At 39.5% G+C, this 12666-nt stretch overlaps 2 protein-coding genes across 16 annotated transcripts in view; one reads left to right on the top strand and one right to left on the bottom strand.

Annotated features, from left to right (window-relative positions):
- LOC309339324 (uncharacterized protein) overlaps positions 1 to 12666 on the bottom strand; it is a 126593-nt gene that overhangs the window by 80086 nt on the left and 33841 nt on the right. For 4 of the 9 annotated variants that reach the window (XR_014155178.1, XR_014155179.1, XR_014155180.1 and 1 more), the window contains exons 1-2: positions 9931 to 12281; positions 8668 to 8842 (exon numbers count right to left, since the gene is read on the bottom strand). Coding sequence is in view for 1 of the 9 variants with exons in the window: in XM_081857540.1 (XP_081713666.1) it covers positions 3156 to 3162 (7 nt within the window). In the remaining 8 variants the exon portion in view is untranslated. Of the gene's footprint in view, positions 1 to 3155; positions 3202 to 8667; positions 8843 to 9930; positions 12282 to 12666 lie in introns of those variants that run through there. The other 5 variants (XR_014155176.1, XR_014155177.1, XM_081857540.1 and 2 more) reach the window with 3 other exon arrangements.
- The window catches only part of HS3ST5 (heparan sulfate-glucosamine 3-sulfotransferase 5), a 148400-nt gene that overhangs the window by 110262 nt on the left and 25472 nt on the right, over positions 1 to 12666 (top strand). The gene's annotated exons all lie outside the window — the stretch shown is intronic.

Below are 12666 nucleotides of genomic sequence, written 5' to 3'. Positions count from 1 at the left end.
CACAAATAAATTAAATATGTAAACACATACATTAAAACATTTCATATAACTTTTTCTTTAAATATTCCATCAGTAAGCTTATTCCCACCCACACTCTTAATCTCATTCATTAAATACTTCTTTAAAGACATATTGTTTGAATCATTGCTAATTATTAGATCCAATACAAAAACAAGAAATGGGGCAAATACAAAATGGTGAAAAACCATATTTAGAGATTAGATAAAAATCCCAATATATTTCGAGCAAATGCTCTTCTTGAGAGAAGTACTGAAATATGTTTTAGTTTAGTTTCCCGGTTAAGTTAATTTCTCTGGGCTTCGTGACAATTAGGTCTGCCACTTTGATGGGAGCAGGGAATCTTTAATTCCCTTGTGCAAAATGATCTGGAACCAGTTCAGTATTTTAAAGGATAACTTTTGGAACTACAGTACTGGCGTTCATGTATAAACCAACCATTCCTAACCTTTCAAACAAGTAATTAGCAAGCTTTCAGGCAACAAAATAGTTTCTACTACATCTCTCCACCTTGATGAAAACAACTGCTAGTTAAAAGGTATTTAACTTTTAATGGAGGGTCACAGGCTATTTCCAGTTGCATCCTTCTGCTGGCAATGGGCTCCCTGATCCAGCAGAGATTTCCATGAGTGAAAAATGGAGTGGGAGAGATTTTTTGCTGATTTCCCCTTTTCCCTGCAGACATCAGTGCCCCTTTCCTGATCTACTCTATATTGTTTGGGGACCCTTTGGAGCATCATATGAGGTGATGCGGATGAAGGGAGGGGATGCAGGAGCAAGACAGATTCCCCCACCCCATTTCCACTCACTGAAGCATCCACTGGATCAAAGAGGCTTCCAGCTGTGGAGGGACACAACTGGATATAATCCCGTGTTTCAAAGGTACAATGTTGGCCTTGGGGATTATTATTTTTATGTTACAAACAGTAAAATACATTTTTCATTATGGGAACACCTCCTCCTCCTCCTCCTCCTTCTTCTATCATGTACTGTATCCAGTGCCGGATTTACGTATAAGCTATAGCTTAGGGCCCCACTCTCTTGGGGGCCCCCCAAAAAATTAAAGGGAAAAAACACCACTGGGTGTACATTTCCAAAATATAAGGTAAAAAACAAATAAAATACATACTTTGTTATGTGCAAATGGATTTAGATCTGGATATTTTGTTATGTGCAAATGGCTTTAGATCTGGAGGGCCAAGTTTGGCCACCACTGATATAGCATATATTCAACACACAAAACAGCGACAATTTGTTGTTGACAAAGGACAGCTGGACTTGTAAAAGGCCCCATTACCTTCTGTAGCTTAGGGCCTCATCAAACCTAAATCCGGCCCTGACTGTATCTGAACATTTTCTGAAACACGTTTCTGCTAATTTTCTGGTGTGAGAGAAAGAAGGTTAACTATGGTGATGCCTAGCTTCTGTGGTCATTGTTATAGCCTATATGTGGTTGGTATCAGGTGGCATGCATGTACAAAATAATACTTAAAAATAAATGGGTATAATTTAGGGTTGCCATATGTCTGGATCTTCCAGGGCATATCTGGAATACTGCAGTTGGCAGTATGGAAATTGGGGGAAATGACTGGGAAAATCTGGACATATGACAGCCCATGCTGGCAGTGCCGTTTTCCCACAAAGATAGCTCAATAACAGCATTACTTTTTGTGATTTTGCCCAAAAAGCTCAGCAACTTTTCTGTTCGAAAATGACAACCCTAGTATAATGATTATATAATATATTTTCCTTTTGTGCCATTTGAGACACCGAAAGCACAAATGTAGGATCAACTTTACTGAATCTTGGGGCTCCAGAGTTATGCACTTGGCAGAAAGTGAGGGTTTTTTATTTTATTATGGTGCCTCTTTATGGCAAAGTATTAAAAAATACTTTGGAAAAGACCCTGATGCAGGGAAAGATTGAGGGCACTAGGAGAAGGGGAAGACAGAGGATGAGATGGTTGGCCAGTGTTCTCAAAGCTACCAACATGAGTTTGACCAAACTGCGGGAGGCAGTGGAAGACAGGAAGGAGTGCCTGGCGTGCTCTGGTCCATGGGGTCACGAAGAGTCGGACACGACTAAACGACTAAACAACAATTAAAAAAATAGGTTTGGAAACAGTGAGTCAGCGAGAATATGTATGTCTCTGATTAAAAGGAAAGGCTAGAGTTTTGAAAGATATTAAGTAATTTCACAAAGCAAAAGTCTGGTGTCTTACTTGACATAAAAGACATTTTGAAACTGAAAGCAACATACATTACTTAAAGTTTTCCTGGGGCCATTTTGCCTCAAAATAATGCATTTTTTTGTTGGTTGCAGGATTCCCCCCTCCCCAACTTACTGATTAAGGGGGGGGGTCGAAACTTCAATAAGAAAATATATTGAATTAAGTGTAAAAGCTGAAAAATCGGTATGGAAAATTCAAAGGCAAATATGCTTTGCTTGCAATGTAGTTGTTATTTTTAATATAAATAAATAATGGAATGTGCTGATGTTGTAAAGTAAAGACAGATTCTTCTATTGATATTTCACAAATGCTGCCTTGAGTTGAACTTCTGCACTTTGAAACTCTGAGGGGCAATCTGTTTAACAGGAATAAGTTTAACAGGAAATATCTTTTTAGGAAATATGCTTTTAGGACAAAGTATCCAGTTTTCTAAATACTTATGCAACAGTTTGGCATCCTTTTTTCTATTTCTTTTGGTTTTGAAAACATTTCATACAAATAGGTAATGAAACACCCAAAAGCAGAAAATGTTTGCTATACAGTACAACTTGAAAAGGGCATCTTGATAAACAGGAGATAATGCAGGAGAACATTGAGGGTTCGAGACCCATTGGCTACCCTCACATGGTTTATGCAGCCAACTGAAGTCATTTTGTGGGGTGTGGCTGCTGTCAGTGCTGACAGGAGTCACAGGTGAGAGCTGAGTGCAGGATGGAAACCAAAGGTGGACAAACTGCCCCAGAAGGATCATGATGTGTCACCAACCAGACGTACTACCCCCCCAACACCCCATACGCAACTAGACACATGGTAAATAAGAAGAAGCCATATGAAAAGGACTGTGTGTCCCTCTCTTGTGATCCTGGACTCCCCATGTACTCCACATAAGCATAATTGTGGGTCTTACCTTTCATAGCCTCTCAGTGGAGTGTGGGAATAATATAGTGATTTCTCTGTGAAAAGACAGGGATACTTTAGAATCTGGACATTTTATAAAGTAGTTGGAGAAATTTACCCATAACATTGGGCAGTTGTTTGCAAGGCTAAAATGAATTAATGCAAATCAATGCATTAATGTGATTCTCTGGCCTTGTATAAAGAATGAAGTGTGTTCTAGGTGCTATTAACTAACCTTAGAAAAGTGTGTGTAACCTTTTGTTCGGCATTATGATGAGTACTTTTTGTGCTAGATCTGCCTCTCTTTCTAAGAGCGTGCCTGCCTGCCTGGGGCTTAGGTGGGAAAGTAGAGACTTCATAAGTCACACATTCAGCATGCTAATAGGCCATAATGTACAACACAAAAGTATGATAGTGGAGGCAGCTGCCTTGCACTGCCTGTGGCCACCAACACATGATGTTGACATGTGATGCTCCTCTGCCCCACCATACTTTCCTTGTTAGGGGAGCGTTCTCAGCTGCAACTTGGAGTTAAAGATGAGCATAGATATACACCCTTGAATTGTTAAGAATGGGCATTTTTAATGTCTGGGTGTTGTTTTTAATTAGTCACAGTTTTTAAAAGAGCATTATAACCTTATATAGTTTACTGGTGATGGCCACAAGAATCTGCCCAGCTAAAATCTGGAGGGCTGCAAGATTATACAATTAATCAAACTGATTAACTGATTAAAATCCTGGCTCAATCAAAACTTCAGTCCTGGTTAATCAGGCCACATAGACACAGCTACCTCCACAAACTCCCAATCACAGAGCCAAACTCTCTTAATTAGAAAGCGTTCTCTCTCTCTCTCTCTCTCTCTCTCTCTCTCTCTCTCTCTCTTTCCCTTGTGTATTACCTTTTATCCATCCAAGTGGTTTTTGGATTGTAGCCCACCTATTTTGCGAGGTATCAAACGATACCTATTTGTTCCTAATGGAAACTATAGAACTCAACTGCGCTGCAGCATGTGGAAGCTCATGCATCACTGTAACCTACCCAACCTTTCCTGTACTAATGACAAAGTGCTGGAAAGTGGCTTGGGGTCAGGTTACATGTTCACTCAAATACTTGTCCTTCATCATAGAACTCTGTTGAACCTATACATTATTTAACATCTTAAATCATGGAGACAAGTGCAAAATACTAATTACAATGTATAATTGGAAAATGATAAAGTCCATGAAAGTGGTTACTTCAAAACAGAATGAGCTCTAGAATTTGATGTCAAAATGGCCCTAGCCATTTTATGTTATTTTACAATCATTAAAATATCTGTTTTGCAATAGAATTACTGTTTTCTGAATATCTAACATAAAATCTACTGAAATTACATGGATTTCTCTTTTGTTTTTGCTGTTTGCTCAGTTTAAAAGGATTGCTCATGAATTTAATACCAAGTCTTCAAAATATATGTGGAAAATAAGTTTTGTGTGCTGAGGGTCATTTTAGAACTGGTTATTACCTAGTTTTTGTTTGCAACAAAAAATTTGGAAATATTGTTTCCTCCTCTACTTTCCTCTTTTTACTTCTGTTGGAAAAATAGTGTACTATAAACATTTTCATATTATAATGTGAAAAGCCATTTTATATGGCACAGTTCTTAATGAACAGATTCCTATAGGCTCATTTGGTTCAGTACACTTAGCAGCTGCACCATTAGTTGTTGTCTTTATCATGGTCCCACCACCATCAAAGTACTATTTGTCTTGAACCCAAAAGCTAAATAGGAGCAATGAAATAGTAAGCAGAGACAGAAACAATAGGAACGATAAGACATTGCTTCCTTTGGCATGAAGACAGCATTCATCATACAGGGGCAGGAGGCCAATTCAGGATAATGCAGGCATGTTGTGAATTATGGAAGTAAAATGCACACAGGCTGTTTCTCCGTCTTCGAAAACAGTTAGTGCAAACACATAGGAGGAATGGAGGTGTTTTGTGTGGCATTCAATACTAGGAATTTTGACATTACAAATTACAAGGGGGAGAAACTGCAGCACAATGGTAAAACTGATGCTTTGCATGTAAAATGTCCCAGCTTCATCCCAGGGATTTCCAGTAAAAAGGGATCAGGTAAAAAAAGGTAAAAAAATATGTCTCTGAGACTCTGGGGGCAATACAGGACCAGATACAAATTTTCTCCAGAACAGCTGTGGCCATGGAACCTACATTACAGAGGAGACCCCTCATGGCTGTCAAAGGCATTGCTCTATTTGCAGGTGTTTCCTATTGGAAGGGCTGTCCTGTCCAGTTTAAATATGAAGAACCATAAAAAGGGGGAGAAGAAGGCTTCAAGTTGTTCATCAGCTGTAAACACATGACAAATTGCTGCTAAGTCTCCCCACTGTGGTGAGATGTATTGTATTTCCATTTAGATTACAGTAATGATTTCTAAATTTGAATGTGCTAATTCCATGCAAATTATACCTTCCTTTTTCAGGTTTCCACTTTTATTTGTAATGTGGATGTAAATGTTTTAGGGTTTCACAGCATTAAACCATACATTTTCATAATGAGCTCTCAGGATATGAACATGAGCTAGAGGCTGCACAAGGCTTCCATAGGATCATCTGGTTTAGATGATTCAGCCCACTCTTCACCAACCTGGAGTCCTCCAAATGTTTGGGACTGCAACTCCAGTCAGCTGTGCTAGCTGGGGCTGATAGAAGTTGTAGTCCAAATCATCTAGAGGGCATCAAATTGGAGAAGGTTCATATAGCGTATAGCCAAATAAGCTGGGTGCTGCCTGGTTGTCACTGACCCATGGCAGGGCCTTATTGTGGTGGTTTCCTGTTTGTGGAATGTCCTCCTTGATGAGGGATGTCCTTCTCTCACATTATTGGCTTTCAAGAAGAATTTAAAACATTCATTTTCACCTAAATATTTGGATAACAATACTGTTTCTGACAATCTTGAAAGTACTAGCTATTAGAGTATGTGATTTTTTTACTTGTTTTTTCCATTTAAAATAAAGTTTTTAATGGATTTGTAATGTTTTAAATATTTTTTAAAATTGTATTGTTTGATCTCTGATGTGTTTGCATACCTAGGCAAATTTGGGGAAAAGGACAGGATAAAAAATATAAATTAATTAATGAGCATTAATATATTGGAGTGAGGAGAGAGCAAGAGAGTACAAAGCATCATTTTAAACACAAATCACAGTGCAAGATGACAAAGGTGTGAATTTTTTAAAATGGTTCTCTCTCTCTCTCTCTCTCTCTCTCTCTCTCTGTGTGTGTGTGTGTGTGTGTGTGTGTGGCTTAGAAAGCTTGTTGCATGGGAGCCACCTGGAAAAAGCACAGCAGTGGCTCTGTAAGACAATGACAAATAGGTTTCTTCTCTAGAAATGGATTCTAGCCATGATTTACAATACTGAATAATAGAAGGCAGAGGAGAGTATATGATATAAATTATAGAAAGAGAAGTAAAAATATTCTAGTGAAAACAGTAAATAAAACATGTATCCTATAAGGAAGAAAGATAAATTATTTAAGAAGAACAGAGAAGACAGAAAACGTTTTTGTTTTTTGTTTTTTGTTTTTTGTTTTTTGTTTTTTTTTTTTTTGTTTTGATTGTGGCAAAGAATGAAGACCCATTCTATCTATTTTTTCTATTGTTTTTAATGTTGCGTTTTAAATTGTTGAGTCCACCTGGGACCTTAGGGTGAATAAACAGACCTTAGGCAGGTAATAAATTAAAACAACAAGAACAACAACAACAACAGTGCTGAAAATAGGATAATGAAAGGTGGAGGAGAGGGTAAATGTAAAATATACTTGACTGAAGCAAGTCAATGTTATTTTGAACTAGTAAGAGCGGCACGTGAATGAAAAATATTTCAAAGTATTTTTCCTTCCCTTGTTGTCCAAAGCCCAATGGTATAGTATCTAATAATCTGGACGTTCTCCTGAAAACAAACCAAGCCTGTCCAGGGAACCTAAATTGGGTAGGTGAAATGGTTGAATCATATCCCTACTTCTTGCTGGATATGTAGCTGCTGTCGGCATAAAGAGGGCCTCATCCCATACTATCTGGTCAAAAAAATCACATCAAAGTTGGAACTTTGGGTCTTACTAGACACACACACACACACACACACACCCTCCACCACCACTGTCTGAGACACAGCAGATAGAAATGAGGTGTATTATCTTTTATAATGATGACTAATTTATTCAATCCATGAGTTGCATGTGTGACACATAAGGAGACTTCAAGCAACTGATAAAAATTGAAAACAAAGCATGGCATAAAATCAGGGGTGGGGAAGCAATGTATTACAATTAAAGCCACACAAGAAAACAAACAGCAGGTCACACTATCAGTAGCTGGTGGCTAAACTTTGGCAAGCACTCCTAAAGGAAGCCCCCCAGCTCACGACCTGCACTCAAAGCATTTAGCAATTTAGTTTTTATGATTACTTTATCTCTTCCTCACAAAAATTTAACATCCTCAAAGGAAGCCATGGTTTTGTTCTGCTTTATTTTATGCAGCAGAATTTCATGGAGCTCCAATGGTATGGTGCCTTTCTTTGCTCTTATTATAAGCAGGAGAAAAACTGGAGAGCGGGAAATCTAGGGTAAATAATCAGCTAAATGACTGGTTTTAGCTCAAGGCTAATACAGAAGTCTATGTGATTTTAAGTAACAGCAATGCAGAAAGGCTCAGAGTATTTGTTTTAGGTTAGAAACATCTCATGCTTTTTCTGTAGTCATCTGAGTAAGAGACGATAACTTCCTTGTGTCAGCAAAACAATCTAATTATATCTGTAGGGTTTTCCTTAACCTTCTATTGTTTTAATTAGTTCTACTACACTCCCCTGAGCAACAAACTGTAGCCTAAAGCATTATTTCTCCAGCACACAAGCCTAAATAATAAAACAGAGAATCTGCTAATCAGCTTTATCTCACTGTTCAAACAACTTCCATAGACACTTGCAACTGTTGCAGAAAACCACTTGGAGACTCAATTTAAAGCAGCAGTTTTAGTCTTTAAGGCCCTAATGATTTGGGACACATCTATCTGGAGGGCTGGCATGCACCCAAGGCTGCCTGTGCATTAAGATCAATGTTTGAGGACATGTTCTCTGGCCCATCGCTGAAAAATGCTTGGCTGAAGGCTACTGGGGCAGTCTTGATCAGTGGTGTCCCCATATGTATGGAATACAATCCCCTTCGAAATTCATGTGGCTCCACCATGACTGAGGCTTAAAAAAACCCCAAAACTTTAAAACTATTGTTACTTCAAGCTGTGTTTTACTAACAACTACACTATGGATCAATTTGGCTGTTTATTTTAATGGGTGTATATGTTTAGATTCACAATTCTATATGATGTTGTTCTATTCTAGAATTAGACACTGATTTCACAGCTACTGTGCGCTGAAAGGTGGGTTAGAAACCTTTTAAAGAAATATTTGCATTTTCCTAGTGTCCCAATCATAAGAATCTTTGGTTGGAAGTGGGGGGGATCTTACCACTTGTGAGAGGGAGGCCAATGCACAAAGTTGCTCACTTCATCTCCTGCTACTATGCCCAGAAGTCACCACCCTGAATATACCGGTCAGTCTGTGCATCATCTGGAGATCTTTCACATGACTTTCACAAGTTGTTCTGTGTTTACTATCAAGAGTGAAGTTTTCCTTTCATTCTCTGCACAAACACAAGTACATAGTCAATAAGGTTTCAATACTGTGTTATTAGAACACAATTATTTCCCCCTTTGCTTGTGCAGACAAGCTCTGTCAAGCATTTTACTAGTGCATGACATATTTGAAAGGTTGAAATGAAAAGTTGAAATGAGAACATGCATATTATTCACTGCAATTTGGCTGTTCAATTCAGGAAAGTATGTGTCATGTCAGGAAGTACAGCAAAAAATAATGATAAGAAAGAAAGGTGGGCTGCATGTATGACACTGAGGGTTGTTGTTTTTAACCCTACATGTCTTCTCATCAACTCACCTAAGCAATCTAAATAATTTACCTCAAACAAAATGTCAATGACTTGAAGCCTTGAGACTCAAATTCAATATGAAGCGTGAAACCATCAGTAATATTTTACCAGAGTTTTACATCTATATTAGGAGTTTTGCTCAAGAGCTCTTAAGTAAAATATTCCTTTGTCACCAGGGTGGATTAATTAAGATGATGCATTTAAAATGTAGCAGACTTTTAGTTGTCTTGTGCAAAAAATTCCATTAACACTTCTTGGCTATATCATAGTTTTAAATTGTGTGCTTTCAGGAAAGGAAACAGTGAGTCATTCAGTCCAGACACCTATTTATACCAATTTGTGCCCACAGACTCATGATTCAGAGGGGAAATTTTCTGCATTTTAGTCCCACTTTTCCTCCAAGTAAGTTTGGCATTACATGGCACCCCTATTTTATCTTCAGGACAACTGCGTGAGGTAGATCAAGCTGAAAGAGGTCAACTGGTATTAGGTCTAGTGAACTTCACAGCTGTGTGGGGATTTGGACCCAGGTCTAGCCAGGTTATTCATTTCAGCAGAAAATGCCAATCTCCACATGCAATACATAGTAAACAGAGAAAAATTCCCTTTGCTTTAATGAACAATGAAGATATTATGGGTGGAGAAACTCTCAGTGAGTATAAAAGCTCCTGCTGTAGCAGTGAAATAGGCTGTATGATGGCACACTGCACTGACAAAAATATCTAGGAAAGTAAAGAATAAGAACAACAAAAGTTGACTTCTTCAAAGGTAGGGACAAAGCAAACCTTTTAAGAGGAACATCACTGGCTTCAAAACGTGCACATTTTTTTCCGTCCTGTGTGAGCTCCAAAATAGGCAGTTCTGAAAGCTTTCAGCGTGGTTCATGTGGAAAAAGAGAGAAATCAGCTGTGGTGGGCACCTATTAACTAGTACTTGTCACATTTTCATAGATTTTGCTGAATCTCTAACTCCGTTTTGCAATTAAAAATAAAAGTCAAACAGTCTGCCTGATACATCATAGTAGTCAAAAGATCGTGGGGTGATACTCCACATTGGCACTAGAAGCAGCATTTGACAACAATGTGCAAGTTTATAACATCAGTTGCAAAGCTGGCATCATCCTGTGAAACATCCTGTTTAGCATATAGATATATTAATATAGATCTATTTAAAATTTACAAGAGAGAGAGCAGGAGTCACAACTCTCCTGAAATTTATTTATGTTGCCAGTTTGCCTGTTCAAATTGCTGCACAGGCCTCAAATCACTCTGCTTTTCAGTCGCATGACTTGGCAACCAGGCATAGAATATTGTTTTAAAAGCTTGTTTTCCCTCTGCCAGGCTTACACATAGCAGTAGCAGCGCCACTGCTGAATGGGGTTTAGATGTGGTGTAACATGGGGCTCTTTAACTTTCACCAACTTGCTTTACACCAGCTTATTCCCTAAAATTATAGCACTTGTATTTACCAAATCAAGATTCAACATTCCATGGACTGATCATCTGCATCATCTTCATGTCTTCTACTTCACCATCTTCTTCATAAGAGTCCAGATATAATGTAGAACATGAATATATTCTTGATCAAGTGCCAGGCTCATAACCACAACTCTTTCTTTTCTTTTCTTGCATATTAGCCACTGCCAGTTTAGTCTGAATAGTGCAGCAACTTAAAGAGAAACTGCAACGACTTCTGGCAACATTAACAACTGTATGGATTTCCAATTGGAACAAATCCGTAGGGAAACATGTATCATTTAGCAATTTCCTTGGCATTAATCCACACTCTTTCCTGGATATTTCTTCCTTCAAAATATAAGCAGTTCTTCATGATGCAGGAGAGTAAAAAATGATGCTAGACAGGCAAGGCCTGTCCTATCAAGACATGGAAACTTGATGGTTAATAGCCAATCCAGTCTGGCTTAATGTGAGGCTCTTTCTGTATCCGAACTAAAGAATATGCAGCAGTGTTGGCTTTGCAGAGTAAGAAGCGTGGAACAAGTGAGCTGATAGCTTTTCTTGGACCAACTAGCCTGAAGTTAGCTCAAGTCTCTGGATTCTTTTCATACATCAAATAATATTCATGTAAAAGAATATACTGTGAAGCTGTGACGCTCTGTTTAAAACTTGCGCTAAATAAGTCGTCTGACTGAGTTTTTAAAAGGTTTCATAGAACTTACTAGATCAGTATCTTGACTATGCAATGATCTGAATTTGTCAAAAGCTTTTCTTCTTCTGGATCTTGACAAGAGCTCCTCTTTGAAGCCCACTGTTCTAGCAGATCAACAAAGAAGAATCCACAATTCCAGTTCATGTTTATATATATTCCAACTCCATTATTGCTGTGTGAGATTGTTTCTTGCAAGCTGTGTGCTGGCATTTTCCCCATAGTGTCACACAGAGTGTGCCGTTCTTTTCATAAAGCACCAAGCAATAGTGTGATAAGCAGGGTTGCCCCATAATATTTTACTGCCGGAGGTGAATCAGAAAATGCCACCCCCAGGAATTGTGGAGAGAGAGAGAGAGAGAGAGTAAAACACAGGGAAAAGTCACTCTTCTCCTTTGCCTCCTGCCTTCTCTGCAGCTCGACCAGCAATAAACAGGAGCAGCAGCAGCAGGCAAACCTCTCACCTGGCTCTTGGTGAGGACAACGCTACGGTCTGGCACAGTCCAGCCGGTGGCCAAGGGTGGCAGGAGGGGGGATAGCTGGTGACTGGAAGTGGCCTGGGGAGCTGCCAGGCTGGAGCCCTGCCCAGTTGGGTAACAGTGAGATCCTCATGGCGCTGCATCCACAGCTGAAGGAGCAACAGCAAAGGTGCATAAGGATGCCCCTCTTTTTCCTTTCCAGATCTGCCACCCTTCCCAGCTCTCCCTAGCCTGCTGTTTAAGGCAACTGCCTCAGTCAGGCTAATGGCAGGGCTGGTCCTGGTGATGAGACAGTGTTTAAACGTTTGGGACATGCAACCTTCATAGGGAATTTATTCATATGATCAGCAAGATCAGGCATTGTGACTGCAAAGGAAGTTTGGCTGGTAGATTTACAGTGAAATCCTGTACGTGTTTACTCAGAAATAAGATCCATTCATTTCAATGGTCACTTACCCGGTACCTGGATGGGCAGAGGTTGCGACCCAATGCTGAAGCTTGTGGGCATTGGTCCTTTCCCCTGGGTTCCCGCCAGACCCCATTTTGAATTCTGGCCAATCTGCGGCAGCTAGGGGGCAGGCAGGGAGTGGACTGTGCATCAGCAGTCTTCACCGGTCCACTCCCTCGGCATTTATGTGGGCCAGCGCCGCCCAAAGCTTTAGCACTTGCAAAAGATTCACTATTAAGTACAGCAATTGCTGTATGAACATCCCTATTGCATGCAGACCAACATATGTGGAAAGTCTGGGTGCCCTAATTCCACATGGAGCCAGTAAGTGCATTCACACCGACTGTTTCCCAGGTTGTAGCATGTGCCACACCAATTCTGTGGACAGCTTGTTGTGCATTCTGTCTTTGCCTACAAGCTATGGTATG

The sequence above is a fragment of the Podarcis erhardii genome (assembly GCF_964252035.2).
Source record: "Podarcis erhardii genome assembly, chromosome: 3".
Taxonomy (NCBI): domain Eukaryota; kingdom Metazoa; phylum Chordata; class Lepidosauria; order Squamata; family Lacertidae; genus Podarcis; species Podarcis erhardii.
Note: the sequence above shows the minus strand (reverse complement) of the source record. Positions and strands in the feature narration are given on the sequence as shown.